The sequence below is a fragment of the Leucopleurus acutus genome (assembly GCF_964270905.1).
Source record: "Leucopleurus acutus genome assembly, chromosome: 21".
Classification (NCBI taxonomy): Eukaryota; Metazoa; Chordata; class Mammalia; order Artiodactyla; family Delphinidae; genus Leucopleurus; species Leucopleurus acutus.
This window is the reverse complement of record NC_139163.1, coordinates 23,636,803-23,664,299: the sequence shown is the minus strand read 5'-3', so window position 1 is coordinate 23,664,299 and position 27,497 is coordinate 23,636,803. Positions and strand designations below refer to the sequence as shown.

The window sequence follows — 27,497 nt, the reverse complement described above, 5'->3', positions numbered from 1 at the left end:
CCTCTCTCCAGGAGGCTGCCCGCAACACGACTTCTTCCCCCATGTGAGTGACCCGACAGACAGACACCGAGACAGAAGCCACAGTCTTGTATAACCTAATCTCAGAGTGACACACACCATTTCTGTTCACTTTAATTGGCTGCACAGACCAACCCTGGTACAATGAGGGAGAAGAGCACACTAAGATGTGGCAGCCGGGGGCAGGGATCAGCGGGGACCACCTCGGAGCCTGCTATCACATTTCCTAAGTAGCATAATTACTTGGTAATCGGTTTTTCCAAAATGTCTAAAAATATGAAGTCTTTTGTTCTTTTTTTAATCGATGGCACATGAGCATAGAAAAGTCTGGCAGGACCAGCAGAATTGTAATGTCAGTCATGTTTATTTCTGGGTATTGAGATTATGGGTGATTTTATTTTTGTTTCTGTAACTTGGTTTCCCAATGCTTTTATAATTAATTTATAATCAGATTTTTTTTTCATCTTTTTTCAATGTGGAATATTCCAGAGACAAAAAAAGGTAAAGGTTGAGACAACTTATTATTTTCAAACATTTTGTATGAAGCATTACTAGACACTAGGTATTTCTGAAGGGGAAAAAAGGATATAATCCTTGCTTTTAAGGAATTACATATTTGGGAAGACAGAAACACAGCTATAATACATGTAATAAATTCTACAGAAGAGGAATAAAGGATCATTAAATAAAGGGCAATACACAGAGGAGCCAACTTAAACTGACTCCTTAAGACAGATGGGAAAGAGAAAGGGCGTGGCTAGGACAAAGAGCCTTTATACCAGCCTTGGAGTTTGGACTTGGCATTACAGTGCGTGGATGCACCATTACAGGAGTCTAAGCAGGGAAATGAAATGACCAGATATATTTTAAAAACTCACCTACACTGGTTTCATTGTTTTACCTTTAAAAATACTGATCCGCCTGGAATGTTGTAAATGTTACACTTCAGTGCAAGACAAAATGAAATAAATCTCAAACATTAGTTAACATTAGTACATACAATGTTTACTATCAAAAAGAACTTTAAAGCCTTAAAAGAGCTTCGACACACCTTCAAAGTTTAATTTCTAGAATTACAGCAGAGAAAACATTCCGGCCGATAAGACTTTAAAGAGCTTGGCTGAACTGTGAAATGTTCAATGTGGCAAAACAGACGGAAGAGGCAGAAACTGATAAATGGCATCAGCTAGCAAAAATACAAATGAGCGAGCACCTTACTGTATATATTTCTATCTCGTCCTCATTTGGTACACTGTAAGATGGCACACTCCAAAAATTACTATATGCAGAGAGCAGTCCTTTTCTAATCCTTTATGTCCATATGGTTCCATGGAGACCAACATTAAGGTGTTTACTGCCTTGAGTGCAATCAAGGTATGGCATGATTTTAATGTGAATCCTTTATTGTCCTGTAAGGTCATGGCATAACTGATTTCATGGAGAACAGGTGGTTCGCATTTCTTAACTAGTTGCTCTGTTCTTTCTCTTCCACGTTGAGTACAGTATCCACAGTTATTCCTACGTCCTGCAGTGACCAGTCTCTCTCCACTTCCAGAGCCCTTCTGGGAAAGGAAGTGGAAAGGCTGTATAGGGATGTGTGGTACCCAATTTTCATCATCCAGTCAAACAAGACCTAAAAGATAAAAAGCTTAGTTACCAAATACTGTACAAAATTGTGTCCCTCTAGATCACCATATATTTTACGATTCTTTCATTGTTAAACCATGCCCCTAGGAGTCATGAAACAGAACTTTCATACCTTTCAAAGGAACTTTCAAGAGTTTAAAGGAAAAGAGCATGCCATGAATTTTGAGATATGAATGACCTTTAATACCTGTTGTTTCAGAGAAGGCCTAGGGACTACTGGCACCTACAGACAGCAGAAGCATTTAACAATTAGGAAAGCCCCAACCAAACAGGAATGGAAAGATTATCCAATAAAAAGGTTAAGAACAAAAGGTTAGCATTTGGGAAAAAAGTCATTTAGATTATAATCTAAGCCAACAGTCCACATCGAAATCACCCAGACACTGTCACAACAGACATGTCCACGTCCCAGAGACTCTGCCTTTTGATAACCCAATATTCAATGGGCCATCCCTATAAACGTATCACATTTCCTTTCATGAAAATTCCCTTAGTAACTGTCCAAATTTCCACTTATTATTGCCTAAAAATAATGCCTGCTAAAGGATGGTTTGTTGCTTTAGGAAGAAAGCTGAATGACAGAATGTCCTCAGAGGATGGTGGTGTATCAATTATAGATAATCCCTGACTTCTACCACCATCCATGTACCTACTGATATTCCACGTAATAAATGTGTATTATGTCATAGAGTGTCATAATTTTCCAATACATGAATATGCCTTCTTTTAACCAATCCTTCCATAAACACTTATACCTTTGACCATTTGTCTTATTTCCAAAGAATAAGTTCTCATAAATGGAATTACTGGGCCAAAAGATGTATTTTAAAATATATACTGATAAATTATCCCAGAGGAACAGTGGTCTGACTTACATTCACATGAACAATTAATAAGAATCCCTGTTTTCTGCACACACTGCCCCAAACTGGGTACTATTCTTTTTGATCTTTGACAACTTGAGAGGTAGAAAACGGTATCCATTTTAATCTGCATTTTTCTGATTCTAAGTGAGGCCTAACATTCCACTGAGGTTTTTTTTTTTTTTTTTGGCTGTGTTTGGTCTTTGTTGCCGCGTGCGGGCTTTCTCTAGTTGTGGTGAGCAGGGGCTACTCTTTGTTGCGATGCGCGGGCTTCTCGTTGCAGTAGCTTCTCTTGTTGCGGAGCACGGGCTCTAGCATGCAAGCTTCAGTAGTTGTGGCACGTGGGCTCAGTAGTTGTGGCACACGGGCTTAGTTGCTCCGCAGCATGTGGGATCTTCCCAGACCAGGGCTCGAACCTGTGTCCCCTGCATTGGCAGGTGGATTCTTAACCACTGCGCCACCAGGGAAATCCACTAAGATATTTCTTTTCCTTGATTTGTATAAGCTCCTTATAGAAAAAAATAACTTTTCCAAATTTTTAACTTGATGAACTTTATAGAATTTAAAAATTTTTATGTAGTCAAATCTGTCAGTATTTTCTATTATGGTTGATAGTATTCTTGACATAGAAGGTTAAATGCAACAGTAAGGATAGAAAATTAGTTAAATAATAACAGAAATTTTTAACACACACATAATATGTTCAAATGCACTTAAAAGTAGAAATACACCCAAATATTAGTAATTGGCTTTGGTGCCAGACTGCAGATTAAAATTTCTTTCTACTTTTCTATATTTTTCAAATTATTGCTAGTGAACACAGTATTGTTTTCAAAAGAAAAAAAGAAGTCTGTTAGAACAAAAAGAAATAAGCTTTAAAGAATGACCTGAAAACTACATACAAGCAATGGGGTTTACGTTAATAATCCATCAGGGATAATAAGAACAAAGTTAATACCACCTGCTTCCAAAAGCTCTGAAAGCATCTTACCCACCAAGCTGTGAAAATGTAATTAAAACAAAAAACAAATAAAAAAAAGAACTGAAAAAAATCTGAATGCAAAAATCACAGTTCAAGAAGGCTCAGCATACCTAATTCTCCAAATTTCTTCCACGTAGAGTACATATAAATCCCATTTACCAGGACTTCCCTGGTGGCCCTGTGGTTAAGAATCTGCCTGCCAATGCAGGAGACACAGGTTCGAGCCCTGGTCCGGGAAGATCCCACATGCTGCGGAGCAACTAAGCCCGTGTGCCACAACTACCGAGCCTGCACTCTAGAGCCCACGAGCCACAACTACTGAGCCCATGCACCACAACTACTGAAGCCTGTGCACTCTAGGGCCCATGCTCCACAACAAGAAAAGCCACCGCAATGAGAAGCCCGTGCACCGCAACGAAGAGTAGCCCCTGCTCGCCACAACTAGAGAAAGCCCGCACACAGCAACGAAGACCCAACACAGCCAAAAAATAAATTTAAAAAGAAAAAAAATCCCATTTATCCTCACCTGATGGGAGTACAGACAATTGAAAACACCTCCTCCCTGCATGGGAATAAACTATTGCCAAATTCAACACAAATGTGTCTCCAGGGCTTCCCTGGTGGTGCAGTGGTTGAGAATCTGCCTGCTAATGCAGGGGACACGGGTTCGAGCCCTGGTCTGGGAGGATCCCACATGCCGTGGAGCAACTAGGCCTGTGAGCCACAACTACTGAGCCTGCGCATCTGGAGCCTGTGCTCTGCAACAAGAGAGGCCGCGATAGTCAGAGGCCCACGCACCGCGATGAAGAGTGGCCCCCGCTTGCCACAACTAGAGAAAGCCCTCGCACAGAAACGAAGACCCAACACAGCAAAAATAAATAAATAAATTACTAAACTCCTACCCCCAACATCTTCTTTAAAAAAAAAAAAAAAAAATTTCTCCAAATATGATTCTCCTCACCTGTGAACTGCAAGACTTAAAGAACCTTCTCCTCAGGACACGCCCACTTGGACATCGAAGAGCAACAGTCACGACCTGAGGAATAAAAATGTTCAAATGAGAATTTCAACCACTGCTCTTTGCAATTCCAAAACCACTACTCCTACGAAACACCTGTACACAGTTCTAAGAGCTCACATGGAGTTTTGTAGGAATTTAGCTCTGAGAGTTGTACACAAAAATTAAGGTCCAGATAAAATTCACCCTAAACACAGAAATAATTCTTCTAAACCTGAAAAACATCTTCCCACTGATTGAGGAGACCAGTGACAGAGCCTTCCAGAGAGGACACCGAGACGCAAGGCTTCTGTCTGCCAGACAACATCAACACTGCAGCTGGGCTCTGAAAGTGACCTACCAAACCAAGAAGCTCCAGCGCCACCTCAGAGTCTGCAGACAAGACAAACACTAGACTGGAAGGAAACAAAAAGCTACCCTTTTCATTCCAACACTGTAGGCTGTGCTCCATGCCTACAACATGTGCGCAAATGAGAGACAAGCCTGGAGCCGGTCCTGGTTGCTGGGGCTGCAGGAGACCCTCCTCCTGGGAGCAGCTTTGTCCATTTTATATGTTGAGTTTCCCCACCATCTTTCCTCTGATAAAAGAGTTAAACAGCTAAAAAGAGCTTGCAACGTGCTAGTATATTAAAGGACACTCTAAGAAGAAAACAGTGAGAGGGACCGAGAGATTATCACACTAAGTGGAGTGAGAAAGACAACTACCATATGATATCACTTGTATGTGGAAACTAAATACGATACAAATGAACTTACGAAACAGAAACAGACTCACAGACATAGAAAACAAACTTTATGGTTACCAAAAGGGAAAGCAGGTACGGGGAGGGATAAATTAGGAGTTTGGGATTAGCAGACACAAACTACTCTATATAAAAGAGATAAACAACAAGGTCCTACTGGATAGCACAGGGAACCCTATTCAATATCCTGTGATAGGGCTTCCCTGGTGGCGCAGTGGTTAAGAATCTGCCTGCCAATGCAGGGGACACGGGTTCGATCCCTGGTCCAGGAAGATCCCACATGCCGCAGAGCAGCTGGGCCCGTGTGCCACAGCTGCTGAGCCTGCGCTCTAGAGCCTGCAAGCCACAACTGCTGAAACTCACATGCGTGGAGCCCATGCTATGCAACAAGAGAAGCTGCTGCAATGAGAAGCCTGTGTACCGCAGTGAAGAGTAACCCCCGCTTGCTGCAAATAGAGAAAGCCCACGCCCAGCAACAAAGACCCAACTCAGCCAAAAATAAATAAATAAAGCCAGAAAAAAAAAAATCCTGTGATAAACCATAAGGAAAATACGAAAAAGAATACGTGTATATATGGATAACCGACTGACTTTCCTGTACACCAGAAACTAACACAACACTGTAAATCAACTATACTTCAACTTAAAAACAAGAAAAGATGACGATTTAGTTATTAATTCTGATGTTCGTTATTTACCGTTAGGAAACCCTTTACTATGTTCAATATTATCCCAACTGTCCTGGGAGTTCTGCTGGCAGCACAGTTTGCAGAAATGGTGGTTTTATAGCAGTACCCACCACCCTTCAGGAAAGCCATGTTAGAAAATATTTCTATTCAAGTAGGTAAGGTGTTGGACTCATACCCAAATCAGTGCAATCTTTAGCTCTGTCACTACTTCTACTAAAGAAAATTTTATAATAAAACAAAGAAATCACAAACTAACAATCACTGATTAAAAGCCAATTATGCTTATTTTTAGAAACAATAGAACTTAACTTTTACAGTGAGGTTTTGTTCAAACTTTAATGCTCTGATAGGATACTTAAAGCCAAATGCTTTAAGAAAAACTAAGGTTAAAATACAGTGAGTCAGGACTTCCCTGGTGGCACAGTGGTTGAGAGTCTGCCTGCCGATGCAGGGGACACAGGTTCGTGCCCCGGTCTGGGAGGATCCCACATGCCGTGGGGCGGCTGGGTCCGTGAGCCATGGCCGCTGAGCCTGAGCGTCCGGAGCCTGTGCTCCGCAACGGGAGAGGCCACAGCAGTGAGAGGCCCACATACCACAAAAAAACAAAAAAAAATTTTTAAAAATTAAAAAAAAAATACAGTGAGTTAACATTTTCTATTATGATTAAATACTTAAGAGAAATGAACAATCGTTGTTTGAAACCCAGCTACTGTTCTGTCATTACAATTACTGTGAAAGGTGGGTGTACAATTTCTCCTAAGATTACTGACAGTCTAGTGGACTGGCCTATGATGGGTAAAAGGCCTGGGACACAGTGTAAATTGGAAAGTAAATCACTGTCCCAAACACAGATTATTAAATGAAATCTAAATGAAAAGTAGCAGCAATAATCAAAGTGTAGTTCCCTTTAGAATGAAATAAGATAGCATACAATAATGAAAATAGTTGCTATGGTATTACGGTAACAATATGATGATTTACAAAACTATTTTCAAATTATCTTAAATTCTACACTTATTGTCTTTTCAATTTAAAAGTAGAAGAGTAACATATGGTAACTATTCTATTGTGAATTCTAGACTACCGTGAGTTAATTCTCCCTCTCATTTAAAAAAATCTTACTGTATTATTTTAGAACTCTATGGATAGTTGTAATACGAAATACATAACAGGCACTTAAAAAAATCAGGGTATAATGCTTAAGAATTGCATTATGTTTCAGATTCCCCACTCCCTTATCAGAAATTCATGTTAGCCATTAGTTCACTCATCTATTAGTCTGCTCCTAAGTCCAAGCAGGCTTCCACTAACAGGAATTTTCTCATATGGCTCATTATTATAGAGCCACAGCTACTACATATACAGAAACACACACACACACACACACACACACACACACACACACACACAGAGTGAAAACTTCATTCTGTTCTGATAACCTTTAAAATGAATGTTAGTCCCTTCCCGAGCAACAAAGAATTATAAAGATGTCCCTCACAGCCACTATGGAGAACATTATGGAGGTTCCTTAAAAAACTAAAAATAGTGCCCACTTCGGCAGCACATATACTAAAATTGGAACAATACAGAGAAGATAAGCATGGCCCCTGCGCAAGGATGACACGCAAATTCATGAAGCGTTCCATATTTTTAAAAAAACTAAAAATAGAATTACTATATGACCCAGCATCCCACTACTGGGCATACACCCACAGAAAACCGTAATTCAAAAAGACACATGCACCCCAATGTTCATTGCAGCACTATTTACAATAGCCAGGTCATGGAAGCAACCTAAATGCCCATAGACAGACGAATGGATAAAGAAGATGTGGTACATATATACAATGGAATATTACTTAGCCATAAAAAGGAAAGAAATTGGGTCACTTGCAGGAACATGGATGCACCTAGAGACTGTCATACGGAGTGAAGTAAGTCAGAAAGAGAAAAATAAATATCGTATAATATCACTTATGTGTGAAATCTAGAAAAATGGTACAGATGAATTGGTTTGCAAGGCAGAAATAGAGACACAGAGAACAAACGTATGGACACCAAGGGGGGAAAGTGGCAGGGGGGTGGGGATGGTGGTGTGATGAATTGGGAGATTGGGATTGACATGTATACACTGATGTGTATAAAATAGGTAACTAATAAGAACCTACTGTATAAAAAAATAAAATTCATATATTAAAAAAAAAGATGTCTCTCAATGGCCTATATGGGAAAAGAATCTAAAAAGAGTAGATATATGTATAACTGATTCACTTTGCTGTACACCTGAAACGAACACAACATTGTAAATCAACTATACTCCAATAGAAATTAAAAAAAAAAATGTCCCTCTATTCTGTGGGTGACACCACACATTTAATGGGCCTAACTAATAAGGAAATAGAGAATTTCCTGAAAATTATAACCTCCAGTATTCCTAAAAGTGAAATTATTCTTTTACATATGGACTCATGAAATAGTTGTGTAGCTTGAGGATTAAAATATATTAGTTATGATGGGGCAAGCTTTTTTTTTTTTTTTTTTTTGCGGTACTTGGGCCTCTCACTGCTGTGGCCTCTCCCATTGCGGAGCACAGGCTCCAGACGCGCAGGCTCAGTGGCCATGGCTCACAGGCCCAGCCGCTCCGTGGCATGTGGGATCTTCCCAGACCGGGGCACGAACCCACGTCCCCTGCATCGGCAGGCGGACCCTCAACCACTGCGCCACCAGGGAAGCCCCAGGGCAAGCTTTATGTATGATGATATATCATGATTATGATACCAGAGCAAAGTTGCAAAGTTGGCCAAATACAAAATGGTACTTTGCAGAAAGCCAGAAACAATATGACTACACGACTTACAAACATCCTAAAATCTTGGGTAACTGTGGCAAAGCACTCATTGCCTACTCCAAGTGTGCCTTTTTAACTTTGAAAACACTTCTTTAGGGTGATAGGGTGAAGGACGGGTTAGAAAGGCACACTCCCCAAACTAGAATGCTTTCTTTTTCTTGTTTTTAACTTTGATGATGATGACGGCACTCCACACTTAAGGTCTACTTTCACTATTAGGAAACAGTCAACCACAAGGGAGGGGAAAAGCCAGGCAGATGTCCAGAGGGACCAGGCTAACTGCCCAGAAACAGGTCATTAGATCAAGAGTAGGATAACAAGGTCAATGAGAACAGGAGCATTATTGAAAGAGGGACTGGGACACTGAGAGTCATCCAAGGAGGTAAAACTAATGGCTGGTGAATGGTTAGCGGGAATTAGGAATTTATGCTTTGAATTCTTAGAAATCTATGAGCGTAGCAACTGCACAGGTGGAAAATACCTTGCCCAATGATGATTCTAATAGAGGCAAAATCTTCCAATACTTATTTGCTTTTCTTGATTAGTGTAGAATACACTGTAAAAGTATCAACCAGTATCAACTATATATTAGCAGCACTCTTCATAAAGCTTCATTACATAATATAAAGTTGCTTGTACCTCGTTAATACTATATATATACAGTGCATTTAACTATATATATACTATATATATGGTGCATACATTTAACATGTGATTTTCAGGTAACAATTATTTACCTTAATTTTGTTGACTTTATTAACCAAGAAAAGAGCAAAGAGGACCAAAAATCAGAGCAGAGCCAGAGGAAGAGCAAACAGGAGCAGGGAGAAGAAAATAGGGATAGTACTGCTCCTAGCGAAAATAAAGGCAGTTCTGGCACAGCCAGAGGGCCAGGGCTCTCCCAGCAGGGACCTCGGAGACTCCTGCCTGTGGCTTCAGCTTCAAGTGAGGAGACGGGATGAGATCTCAGTTAGGTTCATTCCAGCTCTAAAATTCCATTACTCTGACATACACTTTACTAAGTGTAGCACAAAATGTCATCTACCCAGTATGGGAAAAGGGTAGAAAAGAAACAAAGTGGAATAGCTATGAATAACTCTTATAAAGAGGAGAGCAACATCAAATGCCTCTGGGTGGAGGTCTCCTGAGGGCTCCTAAAAGGGCACAGACCTGAGATTCTGAAGAACACTGTCCTTCTACCTATAATCACAAAAAGGTACAATTTCAAAGGATTCACTGACAACCTGAATGTCTGTCATCACCTTTGGTGACAGACTGTTGTCCTGCAGGAGTAACATCACGTGCTTTAAAGCCCCAGTAACTTCTTAAAAGGTGCTCCCTGTCAACCTGAGCTGTACTTAATCACTCTGTATTGTAAGTGTTTATTATGGATACCAACCCAGAGCTTAAGGAGAGGTGAGGGTGCAGGAGGCTCAGGACAAACATGTCATGGGTATGGATTTGATGGGTGTAACAGGGAGGAATTAGACGTTTGGTTTTTCCTGAAATTGAGTTTCTCCCGGGGACTGTGATTCTCCTGAGGATTGATCGCACACCTCATTGTCTCTATTCCTGTATGACTTTCAGATTTTCCTCAGACATCCAAAATAGTAAACTTAAATGTTGCAAATGCGTTGACAAAAAAGAGACCCTCCTATGGCTTTCACGGCTGTCTCAAAAATGGTTTTCAGGGAGTGTAACAGCTGCTGAGCCTCAGGAAATGGAAAACCATCCAGCTCTCCTTTGCCTAAGCCACTTCGTGGTTTTAAAGACACGTGTTCCCGTACATTAGAGACTGTCTGAAACTGAGCTGGGCAACCGCAGGAAGGCAGCATAGATAATGACAAAGTTGGGCAGAGGGCAGCTCAATGCAGCGGGGGGGGGGCTCAATCCAACCCCGCTGTGCAAACACCAAACCAGCCTTCAATTCTAACACCTACAAAGTAGCTGCTTTCTTCATTTTCTCTTTAAGGGGAAAACTACAATTTGAAGTCATCTGCCTATTTTGATTCTGTTTTAATAGGTAACTCATTTGCTGACCTAAAGTTTTGGAAAAGCCCGAGTATCCTATCTCTGCCTGATGAAGTGGGAGGGCTTTGAAACACAAGCTCGGCAGACAGCAGGCTTCCAAAATAGGACTCGCGATGAGGAGTTTGATATTACCCCATATTCAAAACAAGGTCTAATCATAGTGCAGTCACATAAGCACTGTGCTGTCTCTCCTCTCTAAACCCAAATTTATTCATTTATTTTTTGGCCACACCTCACGGCCTGTGGGAACTTAGTTCCCCGATCAGGGATCAAACCCAGGCCCCAGCAGTGAAAGTGCCGAGTCCTAACCACTGGACCACCAGGGAATTCCCATCTAAACCCAAATTTAGATAAAATGTACTTACTTGATATTAAAGAAAATAGAAAATATATTTAATTTTCAAAGAGAAAAAAAATAAGCTTACTTCTTCAGCTATTTCAGGAGGTTCCTCAGGTAAATCAAGAACCTAAAGAAAAATAAGTATTTAGTAACAGGAATGTAAACAGTCTGAAGAAGAAAAAAATCATCTCAACATGAAGAGTTCCTTTCGATACAGTGTTTGGACATATCTATCCTTAATGAAATATTTTCTTTTAATATATATTTATAAAACATTTACAGTGAGAATGAGACTCACTTAATAAACATTTTTGGATAAGCAACTTTGTGCTAACAGTAGATCATAAAAGCGGGATTTGAGACGATAGCTACCATCTATACACATTTAAAGAACTCCGTGTTTATGATGTTCCAAGACATCATACAAAAATGTACTACTTACAGAAACAGAGGGTAAATATTAATTAAGTTCAATAAGACCCCCAAATTATTTTGGTTCATACATATACACAGTAAGATGAGTGCATATTTATTTTTCTTCACCAGCATCTTCTAGGGGACTGGATAACCACCATTCACTTTGGTTGCTTTCATGATTTACTCATGATTCCCTATTTCTGTTAATCTATTAAAAAAACAGATGTACGGACCATTTTCTCTCATTAAAACACTTGTTATGAACAATTTCACCTCCCCTCTGGGATGCTTTTTATTTTTTAATACCATAGATTCCATGTTTTATAACATTTTGTCTAACAAACATTAACTGCATTTATTAAATAAACCATTTGTTTTTCTTTGGTATAAAAAGCATATGTGACAGTCAACCGAAGGTTACCATCAGCATGAGATAATCTGTGCTATTAACAAAAAGCAAAGAATCTTGAAATTTTAATTAGTCCTATGGATTAAATGTTAGACATAGTTCAATGATCTGATTCTTACTCTCAAGCTCCATGAAGGGACCAGGAAACCTCAGACTGAAAAGCAATATGTTAGAAACTACTTTTAGGGACTGGATAGCCTACTAGCTTTCCCTAAGACTCAATAAAAACAGACTTATTTCAACCTCAACCAGCTCCAAATCATAGTCAACTTAGGGATTAAAGATTTGAAAGAAAAAAAGGACTGATAAACCTGGGCATCATTCCAAAGTGAACAGTTGCTAACTCATTCCCTAGAAGGGCCGCTGAGAACAGTGATACACTCATGTTAATAATACGAGCCGCTCACTAAATATGACGTCATTGTGTCTTACCTACCCATAGGAATATTTCCCTTCGTAAACATAATATTTTTCATTTCTATATAATTTAATTACTTCCTCAAAAAGAACTATTTTCTAAATTTATCACCATTTATCTTCCTAGATTCCTTCTAAAGTTTGGCTCAGAACATTAATATTAAACAGGAAAAGTGATTCTTAATGAAGCTGAAGCTTAATTAATCCAGATGGAGACACCATCTGGATTAAAAGCCAGTCCTAATCTTCCCTCAGTATAACACTCTCACCCACAGAACAATACTCGTGCTGCACGCGGATACAGCTCAGTGAGCAGGCATTAAGTAATGAACCTCCTTCTGCGTGGGCTGTTCAGCGGGTGGTGAAACTTTGGTTACAGGCTTAGGCAAGTTCCGTCTCTTTGCTGCTTCTCTGTTTGATGTTTCAGAAGATGTCTGACTCTCACTTTCAAGCACCAAATCTTCATCACCCTGGTCAAAAACAAGACAAGTTCTAAAGAGATGTTCTCTATCGACTTTATTCTATTCACAATGGTTATTTCTTTTACCCTGATGGCATTTCAGTAAAAACAATATAATTAAGTCATTATTAGACCCAGAAATTTAAAGCATTATCTCCTTAGACCAAAAAAACATGGAACTTAACTAACGTCTCATAGAAACCACCCTGATCCAGCTCTGGGGCTCCCTCTGATAGTACAAGGCTGAGAGGGACCATTCCATTTTAATTGACCCCTAAGTTTTTCAGTAAGAAGAAAGAAGAAAACCTGAATATCCTTTCCTCCCTGCAGTAAAGGAAGCAAAGCAGTGCAAGAGACTGTGTCTTTAAAAGGCTGTGAAAATAGAACATGTGTGTAAAAACACAGGTCTATGCACGTGACCAGGCAATACTTCCATAGCTGCGTGTGGCCCTAGTATCTTGTTATATATAAATATCTTTTAGCTCTCAAATTCAAACTTTGATCTTCCATTTGAATTAATCACTTTAGGAGGGATAGGATTTTATTCCAGAAATCTTAAAGATTACTTTTTATTATCTATTAAAACCTTTTCCTTAGCAAGATAATTCACTTAAATGTCAAAGTCTCAAATATATACTTATTAGTTCAATAATGCCTTTCTTCTATATGTACTGACCTTTGAAAAGTTCTCTTTATCAAACTAAAAATGGGCACCATTTTGGTGGGCTGTTTACCCCATTCCTTTATCCTAAGAGAATTTGTTGGAAGGAGCATGGGGCATGGGAGTCAAGAGATATTGATACTAGGGCTTCCCTGGTGGTGCAGTGGTTGAGAGTCCACCTGCCGATGCAGGGGACACAGGTTCATGCCCCAGTCCGGGAAGATCCCACATGCCGCGGAGCGGCTGGGCCCGTGAGCCACGGCCGCTGAGCCTGCACGTCCGGAGCCTGTGTTCCGCAATGGGAGAGACCACAGCAGTGAGAGGCCCGCGTACCGCAAAAAAAAAAAAGAGAGATATTGATCCTGAACAATTAACTGGCCAAACTTAAGCCGCCTCACTGCAAAACTAGGGGCTGGATCAGCAATGGGTACACTTTCCTTCCTAGAGTCTCAGGTCATAACACCAACAGTCTGCTCGCTCCCTGACTTTCTTTTGTCTCCATTAATTAGGTTAAAATATATACTAGTAGTACCGTGGAGACATAGCCTAAAAGCAAGGGGCAGAATGACTAATTCACACCGTGACCGTTTCAGAAAGAAACGTGGCAGGCTAAGGTCAGGCTGCCAATGTCTAACATACAAAACTAACAGAAGACAAATGCAACTCAGAAGTGAAGTCACTACATAGAGTAGTTGCATTTTATGTTGCCGTCTTTCACATTAATTTTATTACCCACGCTTGATTGTTTTATGACATATTTACCATTATGAAATGAACACAAACACTCTGCTTCACTGTCAGAATCCTGTTTACCTCTACTGGATCATTTTCTTTACAAAATGGTGAAAGGTGCAGTATAAACAGAAAGCAAAAGAAAACAAAACAAAAAAACCAAAAATGTCTTTGGGACAGAAAGGATCTTACACAAAAAGTCTGCGGCCAGGGGCTTCCCTGGTGGCGCAGTGGTTGGGAGTCCGCCTGCCAATGCAGGGGACACGGGTTCGTGCCCCGGTCCGGGAAGATCCCGCATGCCGCGGAGCGGCTGGGCCCGTGAGCCATGGCCGCTGAGCCTGCGCGTCCGGAGCCTGTGCTCCACAAGGGGAGAGGCCACAACAGTGAGAGGCCCATGTACCGCAAAAAAAAAAAAAAAAAAAAATTGTCTTCGCATGGCACAGGGATATTGGCTCGGTGCTTTGTGACAGCCTGGAGGGGTGGGATAGGGAGGGTGGGAGGGAGGTAGACGCAACAGGGAAGACATATGGGAACAGATGTTTATGTATGACTGATTCACTTTGTTATAAAGCAGAAACTAACACACCATTGTAAAGCAATTATACCCCAATAAAGATGTTAAAAAAAAAAAAAAAAGTCTGCGGCCAGTTCTAAAACCGAATTCCTTTATGAATAGCCTTTTTTTCTCTGTAAGAAAACTTAACATTGTAAATATCCATTAGCAAATGACAAAATTCATACTCAATGCCAAAGGAAAAAAGAGTCAAAGGTCAATTTGGCTTTAAAAAAACAAAGCTAAACATGATGAATATTACGAAAGCTTATAATACCTTAGAGATCTGAATTCCCTCAAATGAAAGACGTGATTTGGTCAACAGTTTTCTCAAAGACTGCCTTCTGTTAGAGCTTTTCAAGAATCTAAGTTATATACTCTTTAGACATCAAAAACCACTTAAACACTTGTGACATACTAATATGCTAAATAAAACTGATATACAATCATTATAAATAAAGACTCCTAAAAAATAGACTGGACTAATCATTTGTAATTTTTTAAAAATCAATACATGCTAAAGAAAACATAAGCAGTAGCAGAATTCAAAATATAATATTTTCTAACCCCAAGTTTATGACCATGGCTTAACTTCCAGGTTTCACCCGTCATACGATAAAAGCGTTCTTCCAGCTTTTTCAATTTCATTTCCTGGTGTGGTTTTAGAACATTCTCTATGTATCTGCTGGCCTGTTCCAAAAAACATAAATTAGGTGGTGTTACTATACATTAACATTCCTAAGATCTTATTTACATTGTCTATAATGTTGTAAATAAGAACCAAGTAAGAAACGGTGTTTTCACACTAATTCAATTTTGCCAAAAAAGCAACATCCTCCACTTCTGCATCACTCTCTAAAAATCTGCATTCGTGTTTAATGCAAATAAAAACAAATGTTCTACACTTCTGCTTGTATGGCAGTGTACCTATATATCCTTCAACGTGTTTTCAATGCAACAAAAAATTTACGAGGGGCTGGAATACAAAGATGTAGAGGACAAGGCCTTTGACTTCCAGGAACTTAAACCCAAAGCTGTTTGCTCACGGCATGATGCCTAAGGCATGAACTGGTTTGGAAGAGCATTAATTAAATGTTGCTCGATCATGGTAAAGTAGAAAATATTTTTAGACTCAAAAGACATGGAGATTCTGGTTTTAAGATGACAGAGTGAAATTATTTCTGCCTCCCCTGCCTCTTGAAAAATCACCCCAAAACAACCAAGGGAACAAGAAACAGAAACCCTAATTCCATCACCAATGAAAAACAGAGAAACACTATAACCCCCAAACCACTATATGTAAGGACAGATAGAGGAATGATAACTGATCTGAGTGAGAAAACTGCAACCTAGGTGCTTGCAAAGGATGACAGCAACAGGAAGCCAGCCGTGCACGCCACAGACTGGAACAGCTCAGGAAGAGAGACACCAGGTTCCCTGGCGGGGACACAGGTTGAGGGGCAGAGCTAATATTGGGGGTATCGGAGGAAACCATGCATCAGCCAAGTGTTACCAACCTGAGTTTTGGGACTCTAATCAACAGAGTTGGTAAGAAGCCAGATGAGAAATTCAGGCGACGTTTTACTGGGACTCCTGCTGCAGCACCTGGGAGCGGGAACAAGCAGCAGGTTCCCTTGCTCACTCCCTGGGGCAGGGGGGTGAGCTGGTCCCTTAAATAGGGTGAGGGGAGGCCTGGAGGGGCGCTTAGGTGGCCTGCCCACCCCCATGGTGGTACTGTGTGCAGGGGTCACGAGCAGTACCCTGCTTCTGCTCCTGGCACCTCAGGAGAGGCAGTTGGATTTTGGCCTTTTTGTATCTTATTGTTCATAATTTGTCCCTCTGCACAGGCATGCTGTTATTTTTAGTCCCTTATAGTTTCTTTGTATTCTGTTGCTTTGTCCTGGGGCAAGAACTGCAGTAAAGGGTCCTAGGTCCCAGCCTGTCTCACAATGAGTTTGTACTGAACCAAGGATTAGGACTATTCCAATTCCTTGCATCTGAGTTTCTTAGAGAAAAGGGGGGGAAATTATAAAAGAGTTATTAGACCCCCAGACCCACTACTCTACCACACATCCAGGCATGAAGGTTTATTCTCTGGGAATATGAACCAGAAAGGCTGCTGAGTCACAGATCCAGGCCTAGTGGAGGGCAGGAATGCAAACTAAAACAGAAAGAGCACATGAAAATGCACCCACTGGAAGGTGACACTCCCCAGCCCTTCCCAACTTGACTCAGATTGCTGGCAGCCAGGCCTTAAGAGCCCCCCCCCCCCCCCCCCCCCCCCCCGCCCAACCTGGGAGAATGGAGATGCATTGTCTAGAGGAGGTGAATTGCAAAAGAGAAACCCAGAGACACTGACAAAGCTAACTTACTCCTCAGTAACCCTACAGTTAAATTGGTGTCTACCCTATATCAGCAGACAACCCATCAAGCTTTGCTCCCATACACAGAAATTCCAATTAGCTTGATCTTCCTTTTTCTTTGAAGTAAAACACAAAGCTTGATGAAATTTTACAAATACTTACACCATCAGTTAGCTTTTAGTGTACGATTCTTAAACTGAAAGGACGGAGCCAAGAATTACCAGATGATTAAGGAAAGCCTCCGACGCGAAAAATGGAGACTAGAACTAACAAACAGAAAAAGGGAACCTGAAAAACCACACTGGAATTTTGAGGATAACGGTGCAATACTTCAGAATTCTAATGATTTTCAACCTGTAATTCTATACCAAATCAAACTATCAATCATGTGTCTGAGGAGAAAAATCACCTTTTTAGAATCCAAAGACTCAAAAATGTTATGCATCACCAGGCACACGTCTGCCCAGGCTGGGCACTTCACCATGTACATAGATACACTGTGAGATACTGATTTATTAGTTTCCCTTTGTCCAAAGAGAGAAGACAGAGGGTTGAAGTTTTTAGACTTTTGCCAAACAGAAGAATCCCAACTTTTTTTCCGAACCCTCAGGAATTACAGATGCCAATTAGTGTATAATTGGCATATAGATGGAATTATAGTTAACTAATCCATCTCACATGCAAATCTTTAAAAATGAATAGTAACTTCCACAGGAAATAACAGTAAACATTAGAAGCTCAAATATTTACAAGAGAACTTCTTACAAAAGATCTCGCAAGGACACTTTCCTTGCTACTGAATTCAGATCAGGGTAGTTACAAATGTATTAAACAGTAACTACTCCCACCCCCTAACAAATATATAGGCTTTCACTCTTGGGATCTTTTTTCAGCCTTCACTTGTTTACTTAAAAAAGGAATAATTTGCTCACCAGAAAAACAAGTGGTAGATGTCAAAATTTTAATGCCTTTGTGCCTAGGCCTTTGTAAAGGGTTTATGTTTTTAATATTTAGGTAAAAGTCCACAATGAGTCTCCTCTTTTACAAAGGTCAATCATCAATCTGGCAACTGCCCAAATGCTACCTGTTAGATAATCATCCATGGTAAATGCAATTCCTAGCTAGCAAAACCAAACTTGGATGGCATGTAGCAAAAGCGGTGCTCAGAGGTAAAGTTACAGCTGTAAATATCTAATTAAAGAAGAAGAAAAGATATCAAATCATTAACTTTACATCTTAAAAATCTTGAAAAAGAACAAATTAAACCCAAAGCTAGCACACAGCAGCAAATAATAAGGAAGAGATAAACAGAGAATAGAATAGAAAAACAACAGAACCAATGAAACCAAAAATTGTTTCTTTAAAACGATCAACAAATTCCAGAAAACTTTAACTGGACTAAGAGAAGACAACTAAAATCAGAAATGAATGTGGGGAAATTACTATCAACCTTACAGCAATAAAAAGGATTATAAAGATGTACAATTGTATGCCATCAAATTAGATAACCAAGATGAAATGGACAAATTCTGAGAAACACACAATTACCTAAACTAACTGACTCAACAAGAAATAGGAACTCTCAACAGACCTAACATAAGACTGTGTCAGTAGTTAAAAACCTCCCAACAGGGGCTTCCCTGGTGGCGCAGTGGTTGAGAGTCCGCCTGCCGATGCGGGGGACGTGAGTTCGTGTCCCGGTCCGGGAAGATCCCACATGCCGCGGAACAGCTGGACCCGTGAGCCATGGCCGCTGAGCCTGTGTGTCCGGAGCCTCTGCTCCGCAACGGGAGAGGCCACAGCAGTGAGAGGCCCGCGTACCACAAAAAAAAAAAAAAAAAAACCTCCCAGCAAAGAAAAGTCCAGGACCAGATGGTTTCACCACTAAATTCTATAAAACCTTTAAAGAAGAATTAGCACCAATCCTTCTCAAACTCTTCCAAAAAACAGACGAGGTGAGAACAGTTCCTAACTCATTCCATGAGGTCAACATTATCCTGATACCAAAGCAAGGCAAAGACACTACAAGAAAATTAAAGACCAATATCCCTTATGAATACAGATGCAAAAATCCTAAACAAAATACTAGCAAACTGATCCAACAGCTTATTGAAAGGAGTATATACCAATGCCAAGTGTAATTTATCTCAAAAATGCAAGATAGTTCAACATAATAAAATCAATTAATGTAATACATATTAATAACACAAAGGGGGGAAAAAAACCACATGATCACCTGAATTAATGAAGAAAAAGCATCTGACAAAATTCAACACTCTTTCATGATGAAACTATTTAGAAACAAGGAATAGAAGGGAACTTGCTCAACATAACAAGCATCTAGGAAAAAATCCATAGTTAATATCATACTCAATAATGAAAGATTAAAAGTTTTCTAAGATCAGGAATAAGACAAGGATGCCTACTTTCATCACTCCTATTCAACACTGTTTAAAGTTTTAGCCACAGTGATAAGGCAAGAAAAAGAAATAAATGACATCACTTTTGGAAATGAGGAAGTAAAACTATCCCTATTCTCAAATGATACGATCTTATACATTAAAAATCCCAAAGAATCCACACACAAAAACCACTAGCGCTAATAAAAAATAAGTAAAATTGCTGCACACAAGATCAACACACAAAAATCATTTGTGTTTCTATACACTAGTAATGAAAAATCAAAAAAGAAAATTAAGAAAACAATTGCATTTATAATAGCAACCAAAGGAATAAAATACTTAGGAATAAATTTAGCCAAGAAGGTGAAAGCTATGTACACTGAAAACTACAAAACATTGTTGGAAGAAATTAAAGACAGAAATAAATGGAAAGATATTGCATGGTTATGGATTGCAAGAATTAAGATGTCAATACTCCTCGCAGCAAAGAAGACTTAATATCATTAAAATGTCAGTACTACCCAAAAAAATCTCCAGATTTAAATGCAATCCTTCTCAAAATCCCAAAGCCCTTTTTTGCAGAAATGGAAAGGCCAATCCTCAAATTCATATGGAATTGCAAGGGGCCTCAACAGCCAAAACAATACTGAAAAAGAAAAACAAAGTGGGATGACTCACACTTCCTGATTTCAAAACTTACTAAAAAACGACGGTAATTAAAATAGTATGGTACTGGCACAAGGATAGATATATATATATAAAGCAATGGAATAGAAGTGAGGGCCCAGAAATAAACCCATATATCTATGGCCAACTGATTTTCAACAAGGGTGCCAACACTATTCAATGGGGAAAGAATAGTTTCTTTAACAAATGCTGTTGGGACAACTAGATATCCACATGAAAAAGAATGAAATTGGATTCTCATCTCACACCATACACAAAAGCTAACTCAAAGTAGGTTAATAACCTAAATATAAAAACTAAAACTATACACTCTTGGAAGAAAATATAGGGGTAAATTTTCATGACTTTGGATTTGGCAATGGATTCTTAGATATGACACCAAAAGCGTGAGCAACAACAAAAATAATAGATAACTAGACTTCATCAAAACTAAAAACATTTTTGTGCATCAAAGGACAATAACAAAAAAGTGAAAAGCAATCCACAGAATGGGAGATAATACAAATCAGATATCTGATAAGAGTTTAGTATCCAGAATATATAAAGAACTCCTATAATTCAATAACAGAAAGACAAACAACCCAATTTAAAAACAGGCAAAGAACTTAAACAGACATTTCTCCAGAGAAGATATACAAACGTCCAAGAAGCACTTGAAAAGGATTTCAACATCATTAGTCAATACGGAAATGCAAATCAAAACCACAATGTGATACCACTTCGTATACATTATGATGAGTACTGGGGGGGTGAGGGGTGGAAATAATAAATGTTGGTGAGGATGCAGAGAAACTGGGACACTCAGAAACTGCTGGTGGGCATACAAAATGGTATAGCCAGTGTGGAAAATAGTTCAGCAATTCCTCAAAAAGTTAAAATATAGAATTACCATATGACCTAGCAATCCCATTTCTATGTATATACCCCAAAGAATTGAAAACAGGTATTCAAATACTTGCACAAAAATATTCACAGCAGCACGATTCACAATAGCCAAAAGGTGAAAACAACCTAAATGTCTATCAGTGAATGGATAAACAAATTCTGATCTGTCCATACAGTGGAATATGACTCAGCCATAAAAAGGAAAGAAGTACTGATATATGCTATATGGATGAACCCCAGAACACATTATGCAAGTGAAAGAAGCCAGACACAAAAGGTCACATGTTATATGATTCCACTTGTATGAAATATTCAGAATAGATAAATCCATACAAACAGAAAGCAGATTGTTGGTTGCCAGAGGATGGAAGGAGTGGAGAATGGGGAAATAAATGTTTAGTGGGTATGGGGTTTTCTCCTGCGGTGAAGAAAATGTTTTGGAACTAGACAGGGGTAGTGGTTGCACAACATTGTGAATATTCTAACTGCCACTGAATTATACACTTTAAGATGGTCATGTCATGAGAATTTGACCTCAATAATAAAAAAATCTGAACACAAACACATAAAGCAACAGACCTAAATTTAAAATGCCCCAGACATTTTTGTATTCTCTTTATATACTCTCTGAAACGTATGCTTTACCTTTTCACCCTGTGCCTCTTGCTGTTTTTTCCTCACAAGTTTTTGCCTTTTCTCATTCTTCTCTTCTTCTTCTAAGACATCAAAACATATAAGTACTTTTTAATTCCCAAGTATCAATACGTTGAATGTTATTTTCTCTGAAAATCTTCTGTAGATCTTCACATTTTGGGAGAGAAAAGCCTTCAAAAAACAGACTGTATTTTTCAAATAATGAAAATGAGATACACACAGACAGTTGAAACAAGGAAATCTGCAAGAAATTTCTTTCTGTAAGAAAAGGTCTATTCTGAAAACTAAAATTCTCTGACATGTATTGTGTGTTACAGTTTTGGTGAGGAGCCTTCAAGAATAACGATGGGGCTTCCCTGGTGGCACAGTGGTTAAGAATCCACCTACCAATCCAGGGAACACGGCTTCATGCCCTGGTCCGGGAAGATCCCACATGCCACGGAGCAACTAAGCCCATGCGCCAGAACTACTGAGCCTGCGCTCTAGAGCCCGCGAGCCACAACTACTGAGCCCGTGCCACAGCTACCAAAGCCCGAGTGTCTAGAGCCTGGGCTCCACAACAAGAGAAGCCACTGCAATGAGAAGACCGCACACCGCAACAAAGAGTACCCCTGCTCACCGCAACTAGAGAAAGCCCGTGTGCAGCAACGAAGACCCAATGCAGCCATAAATAAATAAATAAAATTTAAATAAATAAATAAACAGTAAAATAGAACATAATGCACCAAATTCACTATTGGCAAGCTTCTTTCTAATAGGATATAAGAATGTAGACATTAGTTTCAGGATTCATCTGTTCTGAGGTGAACTACAATATTGTTTTTTGTTTTGTTTTTTAAATAAATTTATTTACTTATTTATTTTTGGCTGTGTGGGGTCTTCGTTGCTGCATGCAGGCTTTCTCTAGTTGCAGTGAGTGGGGGCTACTCTTTGTTGCGGTGCATGGGCTCTAGGCACACGGGCTCAGTAGTTGTGGCTCGCGGGCTCTAGAGCGCAGGCTCAGTAGTTGTGGCACACGGGCTTAGTTGCTCCATGGCATGTGGGATCTTCCCGGACCAGGGCTCGAATCCGTGTCCTCTGCATTGGCAGGTGGATTCTTAACCAATGCGCCACCAGGGAAGTCACTACAATATTGTTTTAAAAGGCTTCTAACACAAACTTGTACTTACCACAAAACAAAACAAAAATAAGAACAAGCATGGTTTCCTAAAATTAAGAGCACTTAACTATACATACGATATAAGTGCGTAAATAAAAACTGCCAGAATGGAATGAAAAATAAATTATCTTTAACTCTTAATCTTAACGATAGATATAGTTACCATTTGTAGAACAGTTTACAAGCTGTACGTACCAAACAGCAGTTAAGCTGCACAAACACACAGACAATTTAAAATTAGCAAATGTGCAGAAACGCTATAGTTTCAAATGTATATACAAGAAAAAAGTATAATTTCTCATAAAAATATTGGGATTTATAGCCTATCCAAAGTTGTAACTAAAGTTGTAATGATTACTCTACCTTGAAATTACACAGCACAAATTAATGGTAAAATGATTCTTATTGTGCAAAGTTCTAGAATAAATAAAGGAAAGAAGTTTCGGTAGAAAAGTATAAAAGGGTAGCATAAACAATAAACTTACCTTTCAGATAAACTTGGGAAGATTTAAACGAGTTAACCCATGAGGTAGTCACAGAAATAATTAATGTAAGGAGAGTAAGCAGTAAGAAAATCTGGCCACACAGCAAAATTAGATCTTTGATTCCTTATAAAGGTTAAAGAAAAATACAATTAAAATTCAAAACATTTTTCTTGATACTAGGTATTAACACATTAGAAGATCATTTGTACTGGAAAAGTACAGTAAAAGTTAAGGTATGCAACTGTCTTAAGATTTTTCATATAGTCTCCTTTGGGTGCCAAAATTCATAATGACTGTCATTACCAGAGCAAGTTTTCAGAAAATGATTCTAGAACATCTTATGTCTCAGGAATATAAGTAGAATTCGAGTGATTGGCTACATTATAAATATATGACTATCAATAATGCATAAATTCTGGTTTCCCTTCTTCCCAGAGAAGGGAAGAAAATTATCCACATAATTGGGAATTAAATTGTGACGGTATCATCTTATCAAATTCTACTTCTATTTAAAAATAGTCACTCTCACTGAAACAGCAAATTCTTATTTCTGACAGTTAAATTATGCAACTCTGTACTTCTCTATTTCTCAATATTTGTTCTATCATATGTAAATAAAATTACTAGATACATGTTTGCCTAGAAAAAAAGTAAAAAATTTGGTTTTGTATTACCTTAAGAACCAAGATGAAAATTAATCAGCAGAAATGTAACAAGTACCTACTTTGTGTAATACAACTTGCCAAATGGTGAGGGAGTGTAGATATAAAGTAGGATAAAAAATGGTTTCTACCCTCCAGGAATTTTTAGTTTTGTTTTATAATTCTCAAAAGTTACCAGACAGACGTACAGAGGAACCATCTTACCAACGTGATGGGGGCTGGCAGTTAGCCAATTAACTGAAAATTAAAGAAGGAATTATATATACAGACTTAATTTTTAACTGAAAACATATATATATATATATAATCCTTTTTTAAAAAAAAAAGTAGTTTAAAGTTGTTTAGCGAAGTTTTTTTTGTTTTTTCTTTTGCATTACAGCCCTTCCAACCTTTGCCAGCATTACTACTGATTCAGGTATTGCTCAATATGACACATGATTAAATCTCAGGTAACTGTGGTCATTTCAAAAGTAATTTGACACCTAGAGTATTGGTATTTAGAGAAACGGTTGTGTTATAGGATTTATGTTCCATATATTGCTTTTTGTTCTAGCAAGCAAGCAATTTCAAATGTCATATGTGAATACAAAAGAACTAGATTAACGTGTGCACCTCTCAATTAAAAATTTTTAAAAGTAAGTTGAGGTGTTTTGTTTTGCTTTGTTTATACCTATTCTCAAGAGCCCATATGCAGGGCACTTCAAAGGATAACAAACGTGAGGAACCAGCATTAAAGTATTTAGCTTAAGTACAAGTAAAAATGTATCAGCAATGAAGGCTTTTACAGAGTAGAAAAAGACAGGAATCATTTTTCAATACATGTCCAAAAATATAGCCCAGGTGAATGAACACTCCTCTTCCCTTTTAATTCAATAGGAGGAGGAGGAGGGGAGAAGGGAGAGGAGGGGAGGAGGGGAGGAGAGGGAGGAGGGAGAGGAGGGGAGGAGGGGTCTCTGCTCTCAGGAAGTATGTTCCCCTGTGGTCAGAGCTGATCATGTGAACAGATCTCCTTCTGCAACCCTGAGTAAACACCTTCTCATCGACTAGTGACTCAAATATTAGTGCAAAAGTAGAATATTCTAGATGAGCAGAGTAAGGGTGAATTCTTTAAGGTAAGGGAGCAGGTAAATTCTAGAATAAGTGTGAGTTTAACATTTCTGTATATCATTTGGATAAAGGTCTTGTTAGATTCCAATACTGCTTGAGACTTCTGGAGAATCTCTGTAGATTTTTTGAAAAGCATTTTATTTTAATTTCTTATTTCAAGCAACATTCTGGGTACCTGACTTCTTGGGGGTGGGGAGAAAGAGAGGAAATATACAAAGCTCGGTTTCATCACAGTCTCTAATTTTAGGACTGAGTTTAAAGAGGGAAACAGACATGTAAACTGATCAATAATATGTCCAAAAATGAACTGATTCTCCACTGGTCCACCAGTTTCCTTTCAGTTTTTCCTTTATCACTGGCACCACCAACGACTTGCGGTTGTTCAACTCCACATGCAGGAGCCATCCTTGAATCTCTCCTTTCCCTCACCCGAATCATTAATCCATCAACAAATCCTAGTTGGCTAATATCCCAAATCTGTGCACATTTCACCTCCTCTGTTATCCTAGTCAGGCCAACCATCAAACAATCATCACGACTTCCCTACTTCAGAAGCCTAAGATGCAGCTTCCTTACAAAACATTCTGCACACAGAACCCAGTGACCTGTTTTAAAACCTTAGGTAAGTCCCTTAACCTCCCTATATCTCAGTTTCCTCAACTGTAAAAAAGGGATTATAATAGTACCCACCCTCTGATTGTAAAGCGGATTAGATGAGATAATGAATAAACACTTAGACTTTGGTTTACAGTACGGGCTAAATGAATGTTTCTATCTTGAGCCAATCTCCCTCTTAAGTCAGTCTCCTTGATCCAGCCTCAATTTTCTTCATCCTTTTCCTCCAACACATCACAATTCCTTTGTCTGGAATGTTTTCTCCCGGCTTTTCAAAGTGGTGGTTCCTAGCATCATTTACATCTCTGCTTAAATTCCTCAGTAGGCCTACATCACATCATCCTGTTTATTTTCTCTTGAGCATTCAACACAATTTGAAAGCCGTGTATATGCTTGTTCATGTGCTTTCTGCCTCAGTCCCCTTTCACGCAAAACCTCACCAGATCTGGAGTGATTTTTTTGCGCCAAGGGGAGTCGGCCGCGCCAAAGGGAGTCGGCCTCCCCAAGGTGAGTCGGCTTCACCAAGGCGGCGGGAGTCTCGCTCCCCCCAAGGACCCGCGCCGGAAAAGGGAGGCAGGCGCGGTGCAGCCTGGGAATCGTAGTCAAAGCTGCCTAGAGGGGACGCGGCTGGGAAACGGAAATTCTACGCAACGTTCACAGGACCGTCACCTGGGTATGAGCACCAAGAGGGAAAAGCCAACACTTACCCAGATCTGGGATCCCACGCTGGAGCTCCAAACACAAGAGCGGGAGAGCAGCAAGGAAGAAAACGCCAACAACGCCACGAGAAGCCATAGTGGAGGGCGCCCCGCTTCCGGGCGGAAGGCCCGCCCCTTCCGGTTTCTCCTCCCTTGGAAGGTGGAGTGGAGAAGCCCTGCCTAAAGGAGGAATATGGGGAGACAGCTAGACTCTGAAGTCGGGTCGTTGGTCGGACTGAGAGAAGACCAGGTTTTTGAACTAATAATCTGTAGCCTTAGAACAAATGTAGGTGACCTCCTTACGTCACGTGATGTCCAGGGGAGACGGCCTTGCTGGCGCCCGTCTAACCAAGTTCTATGAAAGCAAAACGTGGGCTCCAGTGAGGCTGGCTGCACCTGCGCCTTTGGCCGTGGGACTCTGGAGACTGAGGAAGAGCTCAAGAGTAAAATGAGGGGCTTCCCTGGGGGCACAGTGGTTGAGAATCCGCCTGCCAAAGCAGGTTACAGGGGTTTGAGCCCTGGTCCGGGAGGATCCCACATGCCACGGAGCAACTAAGCCCGTGCACCACAACTACTGAGCCTGCGCTCTAGAGCCCGCGAGCCACAACTACTGAGCCCATGTGCCACAACTACTGAAGCCCGCGAGCCTAGAGCCCATGCTCTGCAACAAGAGAAGCCACCACAATGAGAAGCCCATGCACCGCAACGAAGAGTGGCCCCTGCTCGCTGCAACTAGAGAAAGCCCGTGTGCAGCAACAAAGACTCAACGCAGCCAAAAAAAAAAAAGTAAAATGAACCTGAAGAGAAAGGGTACTGGGTGTTGACGCTGTTGGGGGCAGCCTGGCCCCTGGGCCTTGTGTCCGTAGTGGGTGATTGTGGGCTTTTGGGTCAGACAACAGAGCACCACTCTCTGCAGAAGCACCTTCTTTATCACCGTAACGATCCCTGGCCC

General features: G+C 39.9%; 1 protein-coding gene across 2 annotated transcripts; it reads right to left on the bottom strand.

Moving 5' to 3' along the window:
* Positions 1–382: 382 nt before the first annotated feature.
* UBXN8 (UBX domain protein 8) lies at positions 383–26,643 on the bottom strand. Of its 2 annotated transcripts, XM_082863848.1 has the most exons (8): positions 26,555–26,643; positions 23,464–23,586; positions 21,811–21,881; positions 15,396–15,518; positions 12,755–12,892; positions 11,265–11,306; positions 4,472–4,546; positions 383–1,651 (listed from the first exon to the last, which is right to left on the bottom strand). In XM_082863848.1, exons 1-8 carry the CDS (start codon positions 26,640–26,642, stop codon positions 1,484–1,486), a joined length of 828 nt encoding a protein of 275 aa, XP_082719974.1. In that variant the 5' UTR covers position 26,643; the 3' UTR covers positions 383–1,483. The 2 variants fall into 2 exon arrangements, with proteins under 2 accessions (XP_082719974.1, XP_082719975.1); XM_082863849.1 differs by lacking the exon at positions 4,472–4,546.
* Between the last annotated feature and the right edge of the window lie 854 nt (positions 26,644–27,497).

Excerpts from the sequence above, each read along its gene's own strand:
- UBXN8 (XM_082863848.1), bottom strand. The coding sequence starts at position 26,642 with ATGGCTTCTCGTGGCGTTGTTGGCGTTTTCTTCCTTGCTGCTCTCCCG. Across the intron at positions 21,882-23,463 it reads TTCCCAAGTTTATCTGAAAG|AAGAAGAAGAGAAGAATGAG; the intron begins GTAAGTTTATTG and ends TTGATGTCTTAG. Across the intron at positions 1,652-4,471 it reads TTAAGTCTTGCAGTTCACAG|GTCTTGTTTGACTGGATGAT; the intron begins GTGAGGAGAATC and ends TTTATCTTTTAG.